The sequence below is a fragment of the Wolffia australiana genome, chromosome 1, assembly GCF_029677425.1.
Source record: "Wolffia australiana isolate 7733 chromosome 1, ASM2967742v1".
Classification (NCBI taxonomy): Eukaryota; Viridiplantae; Streptophyta; class Magnoliopsida; order Alismatales; family Araceae; genus Wolffia; species Wolffia australiana.
Window position 1 is genome coordinate 11,379,654 of NC_135835.1, and position 23,182 is coordinate 11,402,835.

The 23,182-nt window shown below is 44.4% G+C and overlaps 1 protein-coding gene across 5 annotated transcripts in view; it reads right to left on the bottom strand.

The window, feature by feature from the left end:
• The window catches only part of LOC144706455 (Rab3 GTPase-activating protein catalytic protein), a 72,495-nt gene that overhangs the window by 19,200 nt on the left and 30,113 nt on the right, over positions 1 to 23,182 (bottom strand). For all 5 annotated transcript variants that reach the window (XM_078579441.1, XM_078579417.1, XM_078579425.1 and 2 more), the window contains 9 exons: positions 18,192 to 18,363; positions 16,564 to 16,786; positions 13,071 to 13,197; positions 10,488 to 10,597; positions 10,319 to 10,387; positions 8,891 to 9,016; positions 8,670 to 8,803; positions 7,671 to 7,745; positions 7,545 to 7,585 (listed from right to left, as the gene is read on the bottom strand). In XM_078579441.1, coding sequence (XP_078435567.1) covers positions 7,545 to 7,585; positions 7,671 to 7,745; positions 8,670 to 8,803; positions 8,891 to 9,016; positions 10,319 to 10,387; positions 10,488 to 10,597; positions 13,071 to 13,197; positions 16,564 to 16,786; positions 18,192 to 18,363 — 1,077 coding nt within the window. The remainder of the gene's footprint in view (positions 1 to 7,544; positions 7,586 to 7,670; positions 7,746 to 8,669; positions 8,804 to 8,890; positions 9,017 to 10,318; positions 10,388 to 10,487; positions 10,598 to 13,070; positions 13,198 to 16,563; positions 16,787 to 18,191; positions 18,364 to 23,182) is intronic.

Sequence of the window (23,182 nt, forward strand, 5' to 3'; positions counted from 1 at the left end):
ACCTTCGGTTTGAAGAGTTGTTGGGAATGCAGGAGATCCTCCTATCTCTCAGCCCATCAGCAGATTATTGAGATGGATGGGTATGGTAGGGGCCACCTTTCTCGGTGATGGATGCATACTTGAAGATTCGAGGGGTGGCGAGAGATGACCCAGAAGTCAGGCAGGCATGTCACATAATGCTGAAACTAAAGATTCCTCTTAAAGTGAGAATTTTCGGCTGGTTGTTGAGGAGACGGAAACTCGTCAAACGGGTCTATCGGTGGAGGTGGGCACCAGCGGAGCCCGTCGACTGCCCCTTGTGCGCTAGGGGCGAGGAAGACTGCTCACACCTTTCCTTCACATGTCATCTCGCTCAAGGAGTATGAGCCTCGCAACAGATTTCAGGGGTGAATATCTCCTCACACGACGATTCTTGGGCATCAGTCACGACGGGCGGATACCGGAGCAGAATGGAGTGGGGTGAATTCTCGCAGTACTGTGGGCGGTATGGTTGCACCGAAGCGAAGTGGTGTTCAAGGGAGGAAAGGCTTTAGTCGAGAGTGCCATATTTGACGTTGAGACGCTAATATCTTTTTGGGGGCTAGGGGGATAAAAGCAGGATGTGCGGTCATAACTGTAAAATGATGTGTACATAACTTTGTTTTTTAATAGTATCAGGTGGGCCACCGGTTTCGACGGGTCTGCCCTATTTTCTTCCAAAAATAACAAATAAAAAAAATAATATGTTCTCGGTATAGAGACTGAATTGAGTGCTGCAATAAAGGACCGATAGTCCAATCCCAATTGGTCATAAGCTGCCACATTGGAGAGTGGATATCTGATACCCTGGGTGCACTGACTCTTGCCCCTCCACAAAACAATTGGCCACCCAACATCATCATCTTCATTGACTCCTTGTGGTTGAGGCTCGACTTCATCTCACATTTCACTTACGTTCTCACCCTCTCCATCTAGGACACTTACACTGACTGGTTGTGATTGTTCATCGGTCACTGGTGTCTTCCAACTTCCACGTTCAGAATCCAACACTGGTTCTGACAAGGTCTGCAGGTCATTTAGTGATACATAATGCTCAGGTTGTAGTGCGACATCCTGAGATCCTGATACTTGATGATGGACTCTTTCAGCTGCCTGATCCGTTGCCTTGAAGAAGCTTTCACTTTCATGAAATGTCACATCGGCAAATACAAAGAATTTTCTTGACTTGGGGTGATGCATCTGTATTCCTTTTGGGTTTTTAAATAACCCAAGAAAATATATTTCAAAGACCTGGAACTAAATTTATCTCCAGGATTGTGAACATGCGCAAAGGATGTACACCCAAATGTCCTCAGTGTAAGATAAGTCTTCCAGCGAAGGTGAGGGTAGAATTTCATTATCAGGTCTACAGGGCTTTCATAACCCAACAATCTTGATGGCAACCTGTTAATGATATGTACCACAGTTAGACTAGCCTCTCCCCAGAATCTCTTGGGTACCTCATAATGAATCAGTAATGATCGAGCAGTGGTGGTAAAATGGCCTATCCTCCTTTCAGCTACCCCTTTTTGCTGTGGGGTATTACACACATGTTGACTCATGAATCACACCCTGAACATTAAAATAAGAAGAGAGTGGGGAGAAGTAAGAACGAACAAGAGAGAGAGAGAGAGAGAGAGAAGAGTGTGGGGAGGAATGTGAGAGAAGAAGGGAAGGGGAATTTTTTTCCTTGGATTTGTGTCAAATTTTGTGGTGATTGATCAATTTGGTGATGCTTCCGACGTCGTCGAGAGGGCGACCGCCCTCTGGTCAACGGCCTGTCGCGACATTCTCCCATTATCTTCGGCGAATTGTGAAGGTCGGGAATGGCAGAGTGGTTTCGAAAACGGCGGAGGGGAGTAGCTCGGCGGACAGCGGCGGAGATCGGAGGCTCTCCTTGAAATCGCATTGATCGCTGGGAGATCGGCGGAGGTCGACGCTCTAAGGAAGGGGGTCGGCGGTGAGCGGTGGCGGAGATCGGGAAGAAGATCGGGAGCGGTGGAGTAGATCGAGAGTGGTGGAGGGGGGAAGCTCGGCGGAGATCAGAGGCTCTGTGAAATCGCGTTTTGACCTCTGGGTGATCGGAGGAGGTTGACGACCGAGGAAAGGATAAAAGCTTGAGGAGGATCGGGGTCGGCGGAGGTGATAGAGGAAAAAAAAAAAGAAAAAAAAAGAAAAAAAATAAAAAAAAAAGGAAAAAAAAAAAGCAAGCTTGAGGAAGACCATCGGAGGAGCGCCGGAGAAAGGACGTCGGTGGAGGACCGTTGGAGGAGGATCGGAGGAGGAAAGGACCGTTGGAGGAGGTACAAAGAAGGGCAGCATAGACATGCCGGGGCAAGAGAAGGAGTGGACGGAGGTGAGAAAGCGCTGGGGAAGGCGGTCAGGATGGGCGGAACATGGCAACGGGCGTGGACAGCTATGGCGAAGGAGGAGTGAGGCGGTGGAAGGTAGGGGACGAGAGACGTGGAGTAAATGCTTCAGGTGTCTAGGGTGGGGGCATCATGCACGTGATTGCCGAAGTTCGCTCGTCTGCAGGCGAAGTCGGGGGGTGGGACATCGACAAGCGCAATGCCCCGATGTGGCCGTTGACCATAGAAAGACAAACAAATTAATGGTCGCGAGGCAGGTGAGTCTCACCCAAGCCACGTGCATTGTTGGGCAGATTGAAGCCGGTGAAGTGAGAGAGGAGGAAGTGCGAGAGGCATTGGTGAGGAAATTGCCGGAGATGGAGGGGTCGGAAGTAAAGAGATTGGAGACGGGAGAGATAGTGGTCCGACAAGTTCCGGCATCTGAATGCATTGTAGTGTGTGGGTGGAGGCAGGTGATTGGGGAAGCAAGAGTCATATGGCAGCGCATAATCTGGACAGGGAAGGTCAAGGATAGAGCGTCGAGGCCGGTATTATTGACGTCAAGGGAGTACCAGCTGTATATCGTTCTACCCGGAATATGGAGGCATTAGTCCGATCTTTTGGGAGGCTGTGAGGGGTCGTTACGTTGGGCCTAGAGTCGAGTGACCCAGATCTGGCAGTGTTGGATGTGGCAGTGAAGGAGGATGCGGTGGCGTCGGCGCGGGTTCTGCTGCAAGGTTGAAAATGCACATATAATGTTAGAGTCCTGGAGCGTCAACCACCAGCCCCACCTGATATAGAGGGTCAGGAGCCCCATAATGGGGCGGTCGGAGGCGGGAGGCGAGAGAGGTTGTCTGCAAGGGAAAGGGAGATGGTGATGGATGCGAAGGATGGCGAAGGTGAGGTGGAAGAATGGGAGGGTGGAACCAAGAAGGTGATGGCAAAGGGGAAGAATGTAGCGGAGAGCTCGCGGGTATCGGAGGATATGAATGGAAGTGATGGCATGATGGAGACACAGAGTTCGGGAGCGATCGACCAGAAAGGGGCCAAGACAAAGGGCACAATGCGATTGTCAAGAGGGAGGCGGTTAATAAGGGGTAATTTATTGGGCCGTTGCATTGGTTATGAGAGGCAGCAACTTTATATCAAGAACGTTGACGGAGAGAAGATATGGCTGGAGGTGGGAAAAGGTGGGAGGATGCAGTTCCCCCGAGAATGGATGGCAGTAAGAGTGGGAAAGACAAGGCGCGACAAGACGGAGAGGAAAGCAAACAAATTGAGAAGCAGGGCAATGGAGGAGAGTGTGATAGAGGAGACACTCGAGCCGGAGAGGGAGGCGGTGGTGACCGAGATCGACAATGCGACACGAGATAGAAATGTGGGTGTGCTCTGAGGCTTCGCGGAGACTCAAAAGCACGGAAGGGGTCTGTGCCGGTCTCCATGAGATGCATATCATGGAATGTGCGGGGGCTCCGGGATGCCAAGAGGAGAGGGATTGTGGGCAAATACTTAAGGGAGTGGGGTGCCACAGTGGTGTGCTTGCAGGAGACGATGTTGGAGGATTGTGGGGTAGGGGACTGGCGTGGGGTTGGAGGGAGTCTGCTGGAGGGTTTCGATTCAGTGAATGCAATTGGGCGATCAGGGGGGTGCTGGTTGCTTGGAACGAGGCGGTCTTAAGGAAGGAGGAGGCATGGCGTGGTCAATTCACGGCGGCAGTAAGGTTGACACGGAATGATGGTTTGGGGGTGGTTATAGCTTCAGTTTATGGACTTGTGAGCGCCAGTCTGAGGGAGGGGCTATGGTTGGAGCTGGCGGAACTTGTGGATAAATTTCGAGGGATGCCACTGTTGATTGGGGGGGATTTCAATGTGACCCTATGGGCAAATGATAGGCCTAATGGAGGGGGGGGGCGAGACCAAGGGTCGGAGGAGTTCTGGGCTTTTTTGGCGGAAGCAGGGTTGCAAGAGATGGGGCCAATTGACTGTTGTTTCACATGGAGGAGTTCGGGGAGAGCGGCTTCTAAGTCTCGGCTGGATAGGTTCTTATGCTCAGTGGAGTTGTTAGAGAGATTCCCAGGGGCAGATGTAAGAGCCTTGCCTAGGCGTATATCGGACCATATACCGATCATGTCGCAGTCTCATGAGGGCCATGGGCGGACCACATACTTTAAATTTGACAAGTCATGGTTACGAGAAGGGGGTTTCAAAGAGGAGGTAAAGGACATATGGCGGACAAATTCGGAGCAAGAGCCAGGGGTGAGCAGATTGGCAACTCGCATAGATGGGTCTAGAGATCACTTGAAAAGTTACAGAAGGAGGATAAGGGAGACGAGATGTAAAGTGAGAGTCGAGGCCCTCACAAGAATTAGAGAATTGGATGAGTTGGAGGACGGTCGGACATTAATGGGTGTGGAGATTCAGGAGCGAAAGAAGTGGAGATGTGTGGTGGCAGAGGAGGATAGGAAGGAGGAAATGGATTGGAGACAAAGATCCCGACAGCTATGGCTAAAGGAAGGGGATGCAAACACGAGGTTTTTCCACCTTGCAGCAAATGGCCGAAGATGAGTGAATCAGATATTATCAGTACAGGTCGGATCGCAAAGGGTTATAGGGACACAAGCAGTGGGTTGAGCAATCGCGGAGCGCTTTAGATCGATGTCACGGCAGGGGGGTCGGAACAGTTGGCGGTGGACGGGACAAGGGGCATCTCAGTTAGCGCAAGGGCAAAGAGATGGTCTGGTGCGGCCTTTTGATATGGAGGAGGTTCAGGCAGCTATGGCAGGGTTGAATGGCGAAGGCGCCCCAGGACCGGATGGCATACAGGTATTTTTCTACAAGGAGTTCTGGAGTGAGGTCAAAGATGATGTGTTGGCCACATTGGGGGAGCTCAGGAACCCTCAAGCTAATATGGAAAGGATAAACAAATCCTTCTTATTCTTACTACCGAAGCGGCAAGGAGCAGAGAATGTAGGCGACTACCGGCCCATATCGTTATCCAACTCCATATATCTTATTGTGGCAAAGGTACTGGCTAATCGATTACAAGGGGTACTTGGGGACTTGGTTGGGCTGTTTCAGTCTGCTTTTGTTCCGGGGAGACAGCTGGTTGATTGTGCAGTCCTGGCAGGGGAGATTATTGCTTCGTGGAAGAAGAATGGAACCGAGGGGTTCATGTGGAAGGTAGATTTTGCGAAGGCATGTGATTCTTTGGATTGGCGGTTCCTATGGGCAGCGTTACAAAAGAGGGGTTTCACGGAGGAATGGATCAAATGGGTGAAGCGATGCGTGACGTCTCAGTCGTTTGCCGTGTTGGTAAATGGACGCCCAAAAGGGGGGTGGATCAGTCCGCAGAGAGGGCACAGACAAGGGTGTCCACTAGCACCGATGCTTTTTGTTCTGGCAGCTGATGTACTAGCCATAAGTACTTCTTTGTTATGTGGAACGGGTTGTATTAGAGGTTTTCAGACGCCGAGCCAGCCATTGGGCATCCCTTTGTTACAGTATGTCGATGATACATTGTTCTTCATCAAGGGATCGGTAGAGGAGGCCAAGAATTTGTTGGCACTCTTGCGGGTGTTCGCAGATTGTTCGGGACTGCACATCAACAGAGGAAAATCGGAATTTCTGGGTTTCGGCCTCACGACGGAGGAGGAGACCCAGTGTGCCAGTGCGCTTGAAACGCCAGTGGGTTCACTGCCAATGAGATACCTGGGGCTACCCCTATCTGTTGATAGCCTACAATAAGCAGACTGGCAACCAGTGGTGGAGAAGGTGGAGAGACGATTGGAGGGGTGGAAGCAAAGAGTCTTGTCGCGAGGGGGGAGAATAGTGCTGCTGCGATCGGTATTATCAGCAATTCCAACTTTTTATCTATCTGTGTTTAAAATCCCGGTGGGTGTTGAGAAACGCCTGAGCGGGATCATGCGGAGATTTTTTTGGAAGGGGGCAAATGCGGGGGAAGGACGTGTCATGGCGCTGGTTTCATGGAATGACATCTGCACGTCAACTAAACAGGGGGGACTTGGGGTGCCTGACCTAAATACACTAAATGTGGCATTATTGACGAAATAGGTTAGACGGATCGTGGGACCAGAGGATGACTTGATTAAGGAGGTGGTGAGGGACAGATACGGATCCAATTTGGATTGGGAGAAGTTGATGCGTAATGTGAGGGGGGAGTCGGCTTTTTGGAGAGGCCTGAGGAAGGTATGGCCAGTGGTCAAGGAGTTTTTCCGGGCCCAATTGGGGAATGGCGCCGGCTTTAGGTTTTGGACGGATAATTGGTCGTCGCATGGACGACTCCGTGATCTGTTCCCTCATCTTTATTCTCTTGCCCGTCACCGGCATGCCTTGGTGGAAGAGTGTTGGGATGGAGTGTGGTGTCCAACTTTTGCGGCCATCTTATCTAGTCAACGGGTGGAGGATTTCTTAAGCCTTCAGCAAACTCTGAGCAACTGGAGACCAATGGAGGGACGACAGATGGGTGGGCATGGGCATCGGGTCCGTTTTCCAGCCGAGGTGCTTACCAGATTTTGAGACCACACCACTATGAGGACCCAATCATCTTAAGGGCATGTCGCTCAATCTGGAGGCAAAAGATTCCCTTAAAGGTTAGGGTGTTTGTATGGTTGCTCGCCAGGAAGCGGACAATGACCCCTGTGAGACGGCGAAGGTTCTTTCCGGCTGAATCTTCACTATGCCTTGTGAGTACGGAAGAGGAAGAGGAGTGCGAGCATCTGTTCTTCCAATGTCGGCTTGCTCGGGCGCTATGGGCTAGCCAGGGACTGGCAGAGGTTACGTCGAGCTCGCAGCTATGGGCCACACTACCGCGGCGCAAGCAGGGGACTGACAAGGAACGGGGGCTGAGATTCGTGGTGCTTTGGGCGATATGGTCTCACCGCAACGAGGTTGTTTTCAAGGGGGCGGAAATGTCAGTGGAAAGGGCTAAAAATGATGTAGAGAGACTGGTTTTTTGTTGGTTTGGTCCTGGATTAGGTGGTGGATATGGGCGGAAGGATGGGCTTATGCTTTTTGGCCTAGACCCGTCCACATCCATGTGTACGGAGGGTCACCAAGTTGGGTGATCTTCTATATTAATCAGAAAAAATATATATATATATAATGGTGTCATTCAGCACAAAAAGAAAATTCTTATAAAAAGAAACTTTATAGGAACCACCTTTCATTATCCTTGTGAATGTCCATTCCTTTCAGTTGAATCTGAAAAAATTCATTCAAAAGTTAAAAAAGTTTATCTAATAAGCATGATTACGAGAGAAATAACACGAACAAGTAATAACAGCACCTTCTCAATGTCTGGAACATTGCTAATGCTGCCGACATCAAGCTTATCGCCCTTCTTTTCTATGCATATGGCAAGCTAAATGATGCAATACAAGTATTAGAATAATTCAGGAGGTTAAAGCTAAGTTCACAAGTGTCTTCTGCAAATATACCTGTACATATGATAAAAAGAGGGAGGGAAAAGCCAAAATTATTGTTATACATTCATGATGTGGTACACAACACCCCCATGCAATACATAGAGGAAAATAGGACCATTGTATTCCCATGTATAGGGCCATGCTTAGTTCAGCCCGATACAATCATGCATGTACCACTTACATGAATAGATGAGACAGTCATTTTTGCCCTATTTTTCTTGTTCAACCTGTGTTCTGCCCACTCTCCCCTCTCTCCTTGTCAACTATCAATTATGCTATTAAGTTTCACATGAAGACCACTTCATTCTGGAAATAGCCCGAAGCAAGTGGAAAGCTATTGCCATTGTCACTCTGTTCACATTTAATACCACCATGGCTCCCCCATTCACAAAAAAAAAAAAAATTAAACAGGAAGAAGACATCGTAAGAAGCTCAGCATCATGGAGGTGTGCCTAATGAGACAACTTCTTTTGAAGAAGTAGAGGTTAGAAGAAGAAACTGGAACACACTACAGAGGAAATTTGTGGAAAAAAAACATAATGGTTTAACCTTTTGTCGCATGCTCCTAAAATTATTCTACCGTCTCTTTCTAGGCATACCAAGCGAAATCAAGTTTTCCCAGAAATAAAATGAAATTTATAATAAAGATCATGCGCCAAAAGGCATTCTGGACCACAAATGAAGTAACGAGATTCTGAGTGATTAATTTCGGAGGTAAGAACAATATTCTCTTAGCTCGAACAGAGAAGGGTCCACACGGATCCCTGCATGTTCACCTAGCAATAAAACTCACCTTTTTGGAAGTCATTCATAAAATAAAGTATAGTTTTCAATTAAAAAAAAAACTAGAAAATCATTACCATTTGTAATTTTTGGTGTATTAGGCAAGCTGACAGGTCAATTTTTCGTCCAGCCAAGGTTCTTGGCAATGCTTGTGACTCTTCCCAGTACCAGCGAACTTCACGGACAAATTCAATCCATAGCAGTGCAATCGCTGGCAAGTAGAAGAATTGGAAACATTAGTGTTTTTTCATGAAGAAGATAGGAAGACATAAGAACTATAGAAAATGAATTTAAGTACCTTGAATGTTACAATTTCCAAACCAGAGAGCATTGAGACAAAATTGCCCAAATAATGATTCAAGGGGTGCTCCTTTGATGGCAGAAACAGTGAAATAATCCTCCTGCTTCTCAGGAGCTTGATGTACTGAAAATTTTATCTCAAATGAGCTCCTTGTAACCTATATGAACCTGTTCTTAGTCTTTTAACTGATCAAGGGGGTATTTTCTTCATTTGGCTGATTAGGGCATTTTTGTCTTTTTACCAGTAGAGGTATTTTGGTCATTTTACCTCTTACATTAATTTTCCCTCTAAATATATGTAGCCTTCCTTTGGTCCGAAAAAGTCATTTGAAACTGACTGTTCACTCTTCCTGGCAACGTTTTTCCCATCATCCTCCTAGTCTACTGCAACATCAGTGATGGCCCCTCTTACCCTCATCCAGGTGGCTATCTTAACACAGTCTCTCCTTCCATTGGCATTCTCTGTCCCGAATCAGGGATCCATTTCTATTTGTCAATATTCTAAGGTACATCTAGATAGGATCCCAAGCATGATCTTATCGGAAGTCATAAAGAGTAAGAAATTTGAGAAAACACATAAGGTATTGGAATCTCAAACCAATTAATGATTCAGTGCAACAAAACCAGAACTGAAGAGATTTTGTCATAAACATTTACCTCGGGGTGTTGACTTCAACATTCACCCTAAACACCTAATGATGCCTACACATGACCCACACGCACAGTGCATTGATTCTGGAACTCTGGCATATAACCTTGACTCTGATACTATGCTAGAATCTGAGAGCTGTCCACTGAACTAAAAGCTATTGATAATTAAAAGCATGCCTCTTCTCTTAGCATTTAGACACCATGCTGATCTAGTTGCCGGAGAATCCTCTTCTTGCAGGGAGTGCATCAGTGGCATGTTGAAGGCTTCCAGCTTAGCCAGTTCCCAGCTTGATTTATTCGTAGCCTTCACTAGCAAAAGCTGCTTTTTCGGACAGCTTAATATATACATATATATATATATATATATATGTATGTATTTGTAGCCTTCACTATCTGCTTGATGCCTTTTATCATTTTACATTTAAATATTTATATTCTTGTTATTCTACGTTTCCATATGATATCCAAGTGCCAAGTGATCTTCATTACCGTAATTAATCAATACCCCAGGTTATTGAAGGGTTTACATATGGGTCATTGTTGTCGGCCTGTATGACTAGTCCAAAAATAAAAGGAGGACAGACAGAATAAGGAAAAGATACTTAAGGAAAATTCAAATAAAAGATATGCTCCACTGTTTACAATAAGTCATTGGCCCAATAAATTCAAGTATTACGGACTGAAAATATAACCCAAATATATTTAGGCAAAAATAAGTGAGTCATTTAGGTGAACAAATAATAAAAAATTACTCATATTTAGGTAACAACCTCACCTTCACGAAAAATTTCTTTCATTAAACGATCCAAAACTGATGGAGCTGGCAGATAAGCTGGTTTTCCATCTGAAAGTATTGAACAACAAGTTTATATCACAATAAAGTGATGAAAAACAAAAATCTTGATTCAATGAAAGAAAAGGCTAATAGAAACACTCTTGTAAACCTGTCGTCAGATCTTCAACAAACTTGGCATCCAACGAGGCATCTAATGCCTTAATGAGAGAAGCCAATTGGGAAGAAAATCCAATCATATGGCCCAAAGAGTCATCAGTCCTTCAGATAGAATTGAGATAAAAACTAATCAAATAATTCTTCCTGCTAATCAAATGGTACCACCGTTGAGCTACAAATGAAGAGGCATAAATTAACACATTTGGTACAATTCAAATCAAGCAACCTCATCTGCTAGCTCTCACTGGTCACTGAAGTGTTGAATTTGACAGATTTTTTTTTTTTAATTAACTAATACCCTTACGAAGATCAAAACATAAAACCACAGAATACAGGGTAATTATGGCTATCGAGTGTTTTATAATGAAAACTACGACAAGGATTACCCCCCTCAAACAGCCAACGTTTGGACCTTCTCCTTGTATTTTTCCTCTTCTACTGATTCCATCTTTTTCCTCACATTGACGTATGGTTCTACAACCTTACTTCATCAACTGAAGAAACCTCCCGCTGAGAGATTAACATCACAGAATCATTATAATTTTTTATATAACAAACTGCCAACAAGAAACATCACATTTGCTCTAATTTGACCTACAATCAGGGGGAGGAGAGAGAGAGCGGGTTCTCCTTGCCACCCTTTATGCCTCATCTTTTTCTCTTGTTCTATTATGCATCTAATATGTTAACTTCCAACATTTTATCAGAACTAGTTTCAGTCTGCATGCTCTTCAGATCATAAGATAAGTGAGATACAACCTTCAACTGTGTGACTACCAATACAGACTGAGGTGAATTTAATCCCAATACGAACCTGGATCTTGGCTCGTATCGGAAGGAGGGTAGAGGACGAGGCGAGGTAGAAGTTCCTGGGGTAGAGAGGAGAAAGGGGAATGATCTGAGGACAGGTAACGAATGGGGCAGGGATCGACCAGGGACGAGCCGCCTGAAGACGCGATGAGGTAGAGACAATCACGACGGCCGGGGATCGTTGAGGGAGAGAGGGAGATCAGACCTAGACGAGGAGAGGGGAGACAAGAACACTACTTTCTTCTTCTTCTAGGCTGCTCTCCTAAAGGGAGGGCATTCCTATTTAAAAGAAATACAATGATAGATAAATGACTGAAAGGCACCATTGGTAGAAGCCATCCTTCCCCCAAACAGCACCTTGTTCCTGTGAAACCATAGGGCCTAAAGTGTCACCAGTACCTGCCCCCCTTCTTCCTTTCTTCCACAACTGCAACTCTAGATAAGCCCCAAAAAGCTTCTTCCGAATCCACGCCCACCATTGATATCTTTTGGTTTGCCCAAATCGTGCGAGCAAAAGGATAAGGATTATCTAGAGTTGAATGAAATTATCTACCTGTGGATCAAAGAACAATCCAATCAGCTGTATCCATGCCATGCTATCTTCCACTGCCAGTCTTCTTTCTGCAGTCTTCATCATCCAACAATATTCCTCTGGCAGCTGCCAACAACTCTCACTGATACACCTTGATGGACCCAACTTCAACTAAGCTTCCCATAGAATTCTATTACCCAACTTGAGGTGTGTTATGAGGTTTTCTGTGTAATTTGTCTTCAAGGTGTCTATCACCATGAAAGGATAAGATAAGGGAATGGAGTTTGTTTTTTCCCTTCATTTCTCTGCTCAACTCCTAAAACATTGGAATCCTCTTGCCTCCCTGCCCTCTTCTTCCCCCCCTCAATAATTTTCTCTCATTGCCCTATCTTGATTCCACTATCTATCTCTAATTGTCTATGGACTTCTACACATTTTCAGCCAGAGAATGTCCTCGTGTTTGTAGATAGAGGCACAACTTTGTATGCTAAAAGCTTGATGAAGTTTGTAAAAGAAGACTGTGTGGACTGAAGGCCAAGGATTGCAAAAGTTCCAGGGCTGTGGTTGGTTCTCAAAGTTGATTTTTTTTCTGTGGCTTATCAGATTATTCTCCCCGGAGATCTTATTCTGCGGCAACCATCCTTAATCAATCTTCTCCTCCATGACCAATTGTTGTACATTTTTTCTTCTGGCTATCACTTCCCTTCTGGGATTGATTGGTCATTCAATCCATTCTCTTTTGATGGGCATGTCTCCACAATTGTGACCATTTTCTTCTTATATCTTTCTTCCCAATCGTTCCTTCCTATCATTTGCCGTCCTGTGTCAGGATCACTACATCTGGTGCTCTGGCAACATAATACAATAAGAGAGAAAATTTTGTCATTCATAATAATCCTTGACAAATCGATTAAATCCAAGCAACCACTCATATATGGGGGTGATTACAGAAAGGGAAAAATAATAAAATAAAAAAAGATAAACAAGAGACAGACAGGTAACCAATGGATAAAAATAAGAAAATAAAGAAGGAAAAAGAGGAAATGTGTTGTGCAGAAGGGCGGAGATATGGTCCAATAAAAGTTTTTTGTTAGGTGACAGAACCCTAAGACATGACATGAGAAACCTAAATCACCATTTTTTTTCTAGATAGCTCCTAGCCCTAAAATATTTCCACATCAAAATGCAATAACAAAACTTATAAGACCAGATGCAGATGAAAAAAGTTCTTACAAATTAGGCTGTAAAATCGGGGTAATAGACCACTTCTCTGCATCCAAGACTAAGGCATTTTCTATTTCCGCCATTTCAAGGGAATCGCTGACAGTGCGTTCAGACCAAATGGTGCATAATTTGAAACCTGTTAAAACCAATATGAGAATAAAAACTTTACGCGTAATGGAGCAAAATAAACAAGAATCAATATGGGAAGGGACATATTTGATAAGTGCGAATAAACAAACGGGAAGGGTTCCAAGAAATCCTGTTTGATATGTGAATAATGTGGATCTCCCAAGGATCTGTTCAAATTAACAATTCTTGAGTGATAATTTTTCCAGTCGAACGAATTTTGAAATATCCAAAAGTAAATCCAAGAACGGAATTGAGTTTGATAGGAAGAGAGAGATCGATAAATTTCAGATAATGCCCTATAGTAGGATGTGTTACGATCTACTCCCTCTAGGGGCATTATTGTCTTTCCGTTCTGTCTTGCATTCCCCTTTAAACATGTAGCCCTCCTTGTTGGAGGGGAGGATATGAATTTTACAAGTTAGTGTTTCCTCTATGTAGCTCCTCTCTCTCTCTCTCTCTCTCAACAACGTGCACTCCGTCGAGCCCCATTTCCTCCGGCGGCACCCACTCCTCTCGTCTGTCACCCTCGTCCCCTTGGCGTCATCAATTTCACCAGGGCCAGCCCCCTTCACAATACAATCCCCAGCTGGGATTGCATCAGGACGTCACCAGATCGGCACTCTTCTTGCTGATCTTGGAGAATCTTCACAGCTCCAGCAACTCAAGACCAATCAGGTAAAAAATGTCTGATCTCGTCTTGTGGGGTATTCCCCACATATTTATATAGGAACGGTGCACATGCTTAATTGGGTCGTATGCCTGCTCCCCTCCTGATGTGTGACCTCCTTGAGTACCTCTTGGGAAGGTTCGTATCAGTGAGAATGAAGCCTTATTCAGCAACCTAAAGTGTGGCCTTCAAAGCAGAAAATATTGCGAGAATTTTGAAAAATTAAACATGAAAAACAGGGGTCAGGGGTCAGATTGATGTGATTTTTTGATAGTTTCGAAAAGTTGTGATATATTGCTGGTCACTTAGAACTTTGAGTTTCCAAAACTAGTGATGGATAGCCACCTTTAGAAGATAATACATTTTCAAAATACGAGGCAGTTTTCTTTAGGATTGAACAATAAACCATCGCTTAAATTCCAAAGAAGATAAAATAATATTGTATATTCTGGTCAGTTGCATTGTTGTCTGATAAGCGCCCTTTGCGCACTTATATGTCAAGAAAGAGAAAGGCAAACAGCCTTACACATGTGGAGTAAGCTGCACGTGCAAGAATTTGAATAAAGGCGGGTCTCCGGATGGCGGGAAAGAGATATACATAGAGAAGAGGCTGGCAAGAGGGGGGGGCATCGATCATTCTGCAGAAACTCACGGTCACTTCAGGAGATTCTCCCGCGCCAGGACCGCCGATCCGGCCGTCCAAATTCGTCAATCTCGTATCTATCACTCCGAGATAATATCCTCAATCTCTACTCTTCATCTTGTATTTCTCTCTCTAACTGGATTTTTCTGTAACCGTTCTTGATATAACCTCGCATACTGTGAGTATTCCTGTTGAATCTGCAGTTACTGTCGTACCACTGATTTCAGTCGTGGAATCCTCAAGTGGATTATATTCCGTGATTGTTGCATTGGTTAGGGTTCCTAACATTGTCCTTGTCAGGAGACCTTCTGTCACGTCAACTGTTGAGAAGGTCTGCTAGAGCGCATGTTATATATCAGTATGTTACAGATTATGTGACATACTGAAAAGATAATCTATCACATGTTACCTGTTACACGTTACTACACAGAAGAGAGGAAATATGTTTTCAGAAATATAGATGACCTTTTTTCTCTTGACAATGCAATACTATTGTGGAGTATAAGGGCATGTCGACTTGTGATTTTTCTGAACAGTCCCTGAATTCTTGAAGAAGGTTTAAGTTTTGAGTTAATGAATCCCTTCCATTATATATGTGAAACCATTCAATCTGCGTATTGAAGTGTCAATGAATCATTTGAATGAACTAATGAATCATGGTTGGAACCTATGACTTAGTTTTCATGAGATGAATCCAACTAAAGCAACTTGCAACATCAATAGCAAAAAACCCCATCGAAAGTTAGTTTGTAGAAGGAAATTTGAGCTTATCTTTGTACAGAGATCAAGCAAACACATAAGTTTGGAACATGAAAGATATTGGTAAGCATTCCATTACGTTTAACTTGAATGCCACCAATACCCCCCAACTGGTAGTAAGGTACCATCAGTGGCTTGGACTTTCTTAGTGCAACAAAAGGGTTTATAAGATTTAAATAGTAATTTAAACATTGGGCCCTACCAACTTTGCTGTGATAATAAGTCCACAATTAGTCTGGCCCATGATCTGGTTCAGTATGACAGGACCATGCATGTTGAGATTGACAGCCATTCATCAAAGAAAAGCAAGAGGCCCTGATCCTTTAGGTTGTCTACATCCCCACAAAGCAACAATTGGCAGGTCTCCTCAGTAAAGGTCTTTCCATAGACCAGCATACATTTCTGGTATCCAAGGTGGGAATGCTGGAATGAAAGATATGTGTTCCTCACCTTGAGAGAAGCGTTATCAGTTACATGTTTACTACAAATGTTTCTGGAGAATATATTCTCCCTCTTTCAGAAAAATTGATGATGTCTTTTCATTGGTTTGTTCAAGTGTCTTCTTTCCTCTCTCTCCCATCAATATCACAAAAGGTCACTTGACACTCATAAATCAGGAAGTCCCCGTTTGTCCATCAAGTCACCTTCTCAGAAACTTTTATAAGAACTCATTCAAGTTTCCATTACAAAATTTTCAGATTGTAACACCATAAAATACAAATGCCCATGTAGAGTAAATGACGGTGAAAGAAGAATCAAAGTTGAAAGGCAATATGATCTCAAGTTGGTCCTGTCACAGGAAGAAGGCAAGGACCAAAAGCAGGCCAAATCAGGAGGCCCAGCCCACAAACAGAGGGTCTTAAGGCCTTCCTCAAGCCTGGGAGAAACACAACCCATATTTTTTCGTTCACTCTCTCACTGGTCGTGACTCCTTCCTCTTTCTCAGTATACAAATGACGCAATTATCTGCAAAGCAGCAACCTTCCCTCAGCAATCCATCATCATCCCCCTTGCAATTCCACCTGCAGTCTCTTATCTTCCCTAATACTCCTTTTTGAACCTTGTGAAAATGACTTCTGCTCGGGGTTGTATTCAAAAGGCCAAATATTGCCATTTACAAATTTGGGACAAGCCCTTCACAATATATAAAAGAATAGACATTGAAACAGCTATCAGGAACAATTCTAAAACGTCATGTTTTCAAACAAACACCTAGAATAGGATCATGGGTGGGTCCCATAATAAAACAAATTGATTCATCCAACTAAAAAGAATTATCAGTGATAGGGAAGAAAAATATGCACCCTTAATCGGATCCTCGGCAGAGTACCAACTTGACCAAGGACAATCATCATCCCATACGCTTTTAGCATTTGTCAAACCAGTACTTTTCCCAGATGAAGTTATCTCCTCTTCTTGAATGACGTCTATATCATCATCAGCATCAAATTCAGGTGTCATATATGTTAGTTTCATCATTAGCTTAACATTAAATAAGCTTGCTGAGAAATCCGTCATCTGTATGCCCTGCGTAAGTGAGAATAAATGAAAATATTGATTATTAAAATCTTGAAATAATAAGCAGTTGTGAGCACCTTTTAAATCATATTTCAAGAAAAAGAAATAATAAGCAGTTACCAAAGTTCTGGGTCTTTCCTTTACACGTAAGAAATATAAATTATAGGGTGTTTTTTCAAAAACAATACATTGGAAATAGAAGAGCGTGCACACATACCACGATATAAAAATCAGTTCCCCAAAGTTTATTGATTTGTAAAATCAAAGGAAAATAGAAGAGCATCTCCCCCTTAAATACCCAATAACAAATACAAATGATCCTCCAACCCCCAAGAAAACCTAGAGGTAGACTAAAAAACCCTAATTCAATTTATTATTTCAAAAACACTAATAGTTCATCTTGTAAGTACTAAAACAACACCATGAAAACAAGAAGTGTATGAAGTGTGGCATATAAGAGAGAGAACCGCAGGTTTTCAAGGGGAAGGGGGCCTTTTCTTTATAGGTAGTTAACTTTGTGAGTGTCTCGTGAGAGCCTTGCAAAGTTGGACTACCAGAAAGTGCTCAACTGGAAAGCAGTCAAAAATCTCGCCATGAGACTCAGTATATAGTCTGGACAAGCGGTCTGCAGCCTTTTGTTCATATTTTGTTATTATTCATGTTCAGGGATATATTAATGTAGGAGATGTTGTTTTGGTACCCTAAAGTTTCCCAGATGCTGAATATGCAAGCTATTAGAATTCAGAATCTGTGTTTTCCTCTAAGGGCTTTTGAATTTAACCCTCCTGTTCTGAACATTAAGTTGTAACCCTTTTTAACCTCTACTTTTTACCATTCTAAACGATTTTGGTTTTTAAGATTCAAATCCGCTAGGTAATCCATATAAAGGGGTCTCTCCCTATAGAATAACAATTTTTTTTGGGCAAACGACCCTGTGCGCCTGTGCTACTATTCTTCTCTCTCTTCTCCCTCTCCCCTGGCTCGTTCTCTCTTGATTGTTGATGCTCTAACTGAGCTCATCTGCAACATCTTACAGAAGACAGCACAAGGGAGGTGTGTTCAACAACAGAAGCTTATAGTAAACAATGGCTGGTCTAACTGCCTATGAGCACAGATTACCACGAGAGGTTAAAATGAGTGAAAGAACTTCGAGTTCACAAGGAAGGGTTGTTAACCGGGACATTCCTTTGCAGGCAAGAGCTAGATAACTCTAAGAACCTGTGTTTTATGTTTAGGACAATATATCTTTGACTGCATTCTGACTCAAAAGGTATAATAGAAAACCATTGTAAATAATATTAAGAAAATAATTATTTATATTTTGCAGAACTAAAATCTTCCTCTGTGAGGAAGAAAAACTTATTTCGGTCAAGAGGAATTCAATTTTTTTTCAACATTTACAAGTGAAACTTACAAATTTAGACAAAAAAAGCTGGTATAGTCCTTCCAAATGCATGAGCCTTATGGGGACTTGGCTTCTCATGCAATCGGCATCAAATCTTCGAGTAAAATTTGTCCCCATGTTTTGAATCCCAAAGAATGCTTCTCGTGTTGGATCATGAACAGGAACAAAAGCCGGACAAATGCTGCAATTTGAGGCAGAAAAAATTATACATTCCCATCACGGTCAATCACAAGGGCATTTAAGAAACTTAAATCCTGATAATTTATAAAAATGGAAAGGTTTTCTGAAAGAAATAAGATATGGCAGAAATACTCAGTCAGATTATTGAAACTTATCATACCATGCCAATGGCTCTACCCAGATACATCGTCAGCATGTGTGTTATGCTCAGTAGGGGAAGAAGACTGACAACACCTATTTTTCAAATGCCCTTTTCCTCGCACGATTTGGGCCAGCCAAGAAATGTCAATGGTAAAAGTGGATTCGGAATAAGCTTTTTGGGGATTATCTAGAGTTTCAGGTGTGGAAGAAATGAAGATGACGGGTGGGTACTGGCAGCACTTTGGGCCATATGGTGCATGGGAATGAGGTGCTGTTCAGGGAAGGACGGCTTCAACAGATAGGGCTATCCATGAATTGGAGGGACTTAAGGTAGCCTGGTTTCCTCGGATCCTGGATGGAGAGAGAAGGGTTTGAACATGTTTGGACGGACCAAGAATGTCCCGCAAGGATCTACTGGGAGGGTCATCAACTCATCGAATGATCGTCCTTTTTAATGTTTCAAAACAAATCATACCCTGTCAAAGTATTGTATGTTTTAATTCTTAATTTCTCAAGTAATTTTTTTTTCAAAAACTGATTAGACCCCGAAGGCAACCTGTCAAGACTCAAGTTGATGAAGCTAATGAGACATGGAACATCGAAATCCCAACCCTCAAAAAATGTACGCACTGGTTCAACTGTCAAAGAGGATGCAGCCCTCTCTTAAAAAAATAGCCCATCCTTTGATTCAACAGGCCTAATCTTCTCGAACAACACCTTATGATAAATTTAACAACCACTGGAATAATTATAAAGCAAAAGTCTGACTACTCTCAGTAGTAAAATTAAGTGAGCCATAAGTTCTGGAATATCTAATGTTTCTTTTAGCATGCCCAGATCATGGACTTCAAGATTTCTAACTCCAGGAACTGGCTGTAATCCATCACATGCGTGAAGAAACCCAGAGGAGAAGGATGGGTTGAGAAGAAACTGGAAAATTCACATTAGGTCTCTTGGTTCCATAACGAGAGTACATATAGTGAGTAGACAAGGAGAGAGAGCAACGCAGGGGTACAAACGGGATAAAGAAACTACATATTCAACAGTCCCCCTCAAACTGGTGAGTGGATATCATCCATGCCCAGTTTGCCACACAATTCTTGGAAACGCGGAGCGAACAGGCCTTTGGTAAATATATCAGCCAATTGCTCGGCGGAGGGAACATGTGAAATGTAAAATTGTCGGGACTCGAGTTTCTCTTTGATGAAGTGACGATCCACTTCGACATGTTTAGTACGATCATGTTGTACCGGATCGTGGGCGATGCTGATAGCTGACTTGTTATCACAAAACAGTTGAGTAGGTTGATCACACGACAACTTCAACTCTGTGAGAAGATTGGTGATCCATAATGCCTCGCATATGCCTTGAGCCAGGGCACGAAACTCGGCTTCAACACTAGAGCGAGAGACAACAGTTTGCTTCTTGCTTCGCCATGCAATAATATTCCCCCCAAGGAAGGTGCAGTAATCCGTGGTAGAGCGGCAGTCAACATGAGAGCCTGCATAATTCACATCTGTATAGACATCTAACTGAAGGCCACCTCGACGCTTGAATTGGAGACCGAGACCAACGGTACCTTTGAGATAATGAAGTACACGGTTGACAGCATGCATATGACAGGCCTTTGGTGAATGCATAAATTGACTTAAGACGCCAACAGCATAAGTAATGTCAGGACGCGTGTGAGTGAGATAGAGTAGCTTCCCCACCAAGCATTCATACCGTCCTTGATCAACAGCCTCCTCGTGATCCCCTAGAGAGAGCCGATGGTTCGCCTCAATGGGAGTAGGAAGAGGTTGGGAGTCTGCCTTGCCAAGTTCTTGAAGAAGATCAATAATGTATTTCCGTTGGCAAAGGAAAATCCCACAAGAATAGTAGGCGACTTCAATGCCAAGAAAGTACCGCAGTACACCAAGATGTTTAATGTCAAACTCACCAGCGAGATAAGTCGCCAAGTGAGTCATTTCCCATAACAATAATGTCATCCACGTACACAAGAAGGATGGTGACTCCCCCGGACGGGGAATGACGGTAGAAAAGTGTATGATCACCATTGCACTGAGACTGGCCAAATAAGGTCATAGAGTGCGTGAAACGGACGAACCAAGGCCGAGGAGATTGCTTCAAGCCATAGAGAGCCTTCTTGAGACGACACACCAAGGGAGGTGCCGAAGGGGGAGCCACATAACCAGGAGGCAAAGCCATATAGACTTCCTCATGGAGATCACCATGAAGAAAGGCGTTCTTAACGTCGAACTGCTGAAGGGGCCAATTGTGATGAGCCTCAAGGGCGAGAAGAAGACGAACCGTGTTCATCTTAGCCACGGGAGCAAATGTCTCCAAATTATCAACACCGAATTGTTGAGTATAGCCCTTAGCCACAAGGCGTGCCTTGTACCTCTCAAGAGTGCCGTCGGACTGATATTTGACGGTGTAGACCCATCGACATCCAACGAGGTGCTTGCCAGACGGTAAAGACACCAGATCCCACGTCCGGTTCTTATCCAAAGCAGCTAATTCCTCGTCCATAGCGTGTCGCCAGCTAGGGGAGGCCAATGCTTCAGCCACAGTCTTCGGAATGGCGATGAAATCTAGACGGGTAAGAAGAGCACGGTAGGACGGAGAGAGGCGAGAGGAAGAAAGATAATTGGCTAACGGGTATAAAGGAGTGGAGGTGCATTGGCGAGGGGCTTTGCGGAGAGCTATAGGAAGATCATCACCCGAGGGAGGAGGGATCGGATCAGGGATGGATGATGATGGAGGTGGCAGGGCAGGAACAGGCAAGGGGGGGCGCGGACAGCGGTGGTACGTGGTGCCATCAAATTTAGAGGGAGGAACCAAGGGAGGAGAAGAAGTTGAAGATGGTATAGGAGGTGGAGATAAGGAGAAAGATGGAAGGGGTACAAGGAAGTCCAGGGAGTCAGCACAGGAAGGAGAAGTAGAAGGAGAGGAAGACGAAGAAGAAACATAAAAAGGAGTGGATTCGTCAAAGGTGACATCTTTGTTGACAATGAAGTGGTTGGTAGAAGGATGATAGCACTTATACCCTTTTTGATGAGATGAGTAACCCACAAAGACACATTTGAGCGCCTTAGCGTCAAGCTTGTCGCGAGTAGGATGACGATTAGGGACGTAGCAGGTGCACCAAAAAATGCGGGGAATGAGGTTAGTTTTCAAGGAAACTATGGGGTAGGCATGATGGAGGGCATCAATAGGGGAAACATGAGAGAGGACACGAGAGGGGAGACGGTTGATGAGATGGACGGCAGTGAGAGAGGCCTCCCCCCAGAAAAATTTAGGCATGTCCATGTGGAGAAGGGAACGAGTGGTGTCAAATATATGTCGAAACTTTCGTTCCGCGAGCCCATTTTGTTGAGGAGTGTATGGGCAAGAAGTTTCATGAACGATGCCATTGGAGGTAAAGAAGTTGGAGAGGGTGGAGTTAACGTAATCACGGGCATTATCGGAGCGGAAGCGTTGGAAGGAGGTAGCAAATTGAGTTTGGATTAAAGTGTGGAAAGAGATGAGAGTTTGGGAAAGGTCACCAAATAGCGAGCACCCAAAAGGTATGCCCATGTAACGCGAGTAAAATCATCCACAAAAATCACCAAATAGCGAGCACCCAAAACACTCGGAATAGGAGCAGGCCCCCATAGATCAATGTGAATGAGAGTGAAAGGAGACGTCGAACGTGAAGACGGATCTGAGGAAGGATATGTGGTGCGAGTGTGTTTAGCTAACCGACATGGTTCACAAACAAATCCGTCCACAGGACGTCCATGAAATAAACGAGGAAACATAAGTTTCAAGGTAGAAAAAGAAGGGTGGCCCAAGCGACGGTGAATAAGCCAAAGAGGATCCGACGCCTCCATGGAGAGAGCTACGCCGAGAGTAGGGACCGAAGGAGTGGCGGGTGGAGGACGATGGAGAATGTAGTGACCGCCATGCCCCTTAGCAAGTGTAGTCGTCTGCCCCGACACCTTATCGCGATAGAAGCAGGAATTAGGAGTGAAATAGACATTGTGACCAAGATCTCGGACAAGTTGATGAAGGGATAAGAGATTCAGGGTAAGACGAGGAACATGAAGGACATGGCTAAGGGTAAGGGTGGAATTCAATTGGACACTTCCCACACCGGCCACAAGAAGGAGAGCACCGGATGCAGTACGGACGTGATGAGGCCAAAGAGAAGGAGTGTAGGTAAGGAAACATTGGGAGAAAGGAGACATATGGGCGGTGGCACTGGAATCAACTATCCACTATACATAGGAAGAGGAAGAAGAGGTACCTTGATGAACGAATGAAGTAGAGTCCATGAATTTGGATTGAAGAAGCTGGCGAAGTTGGTCGATTTCATGTCGAAGCTGGGCGACCTTTGAGGATGTGGCTTCTGCAATCGGCGGAGCAGTGGACTGAGGTATCTCAGTGATAGACGTAGGAGGAGGCATGAACTGCCCGGACTGGGGAGGAAGATGAGAGACCAAGTGGCTTTGATGGGCATTCTTCCGTTGGAGCTTGTAGCATGTCTCCTTGGTATGACCACGCTTCTTGCAATAGTTGCAGAAAATAGAGGAATTACCCGGAGCACCATGGCCTGTAGACCCCGATTGTTGGACCGGGGATTTCATGTTTGGTGTCAGCACCTTAGGAGAGGACATAAATGGCAACACCGCTGG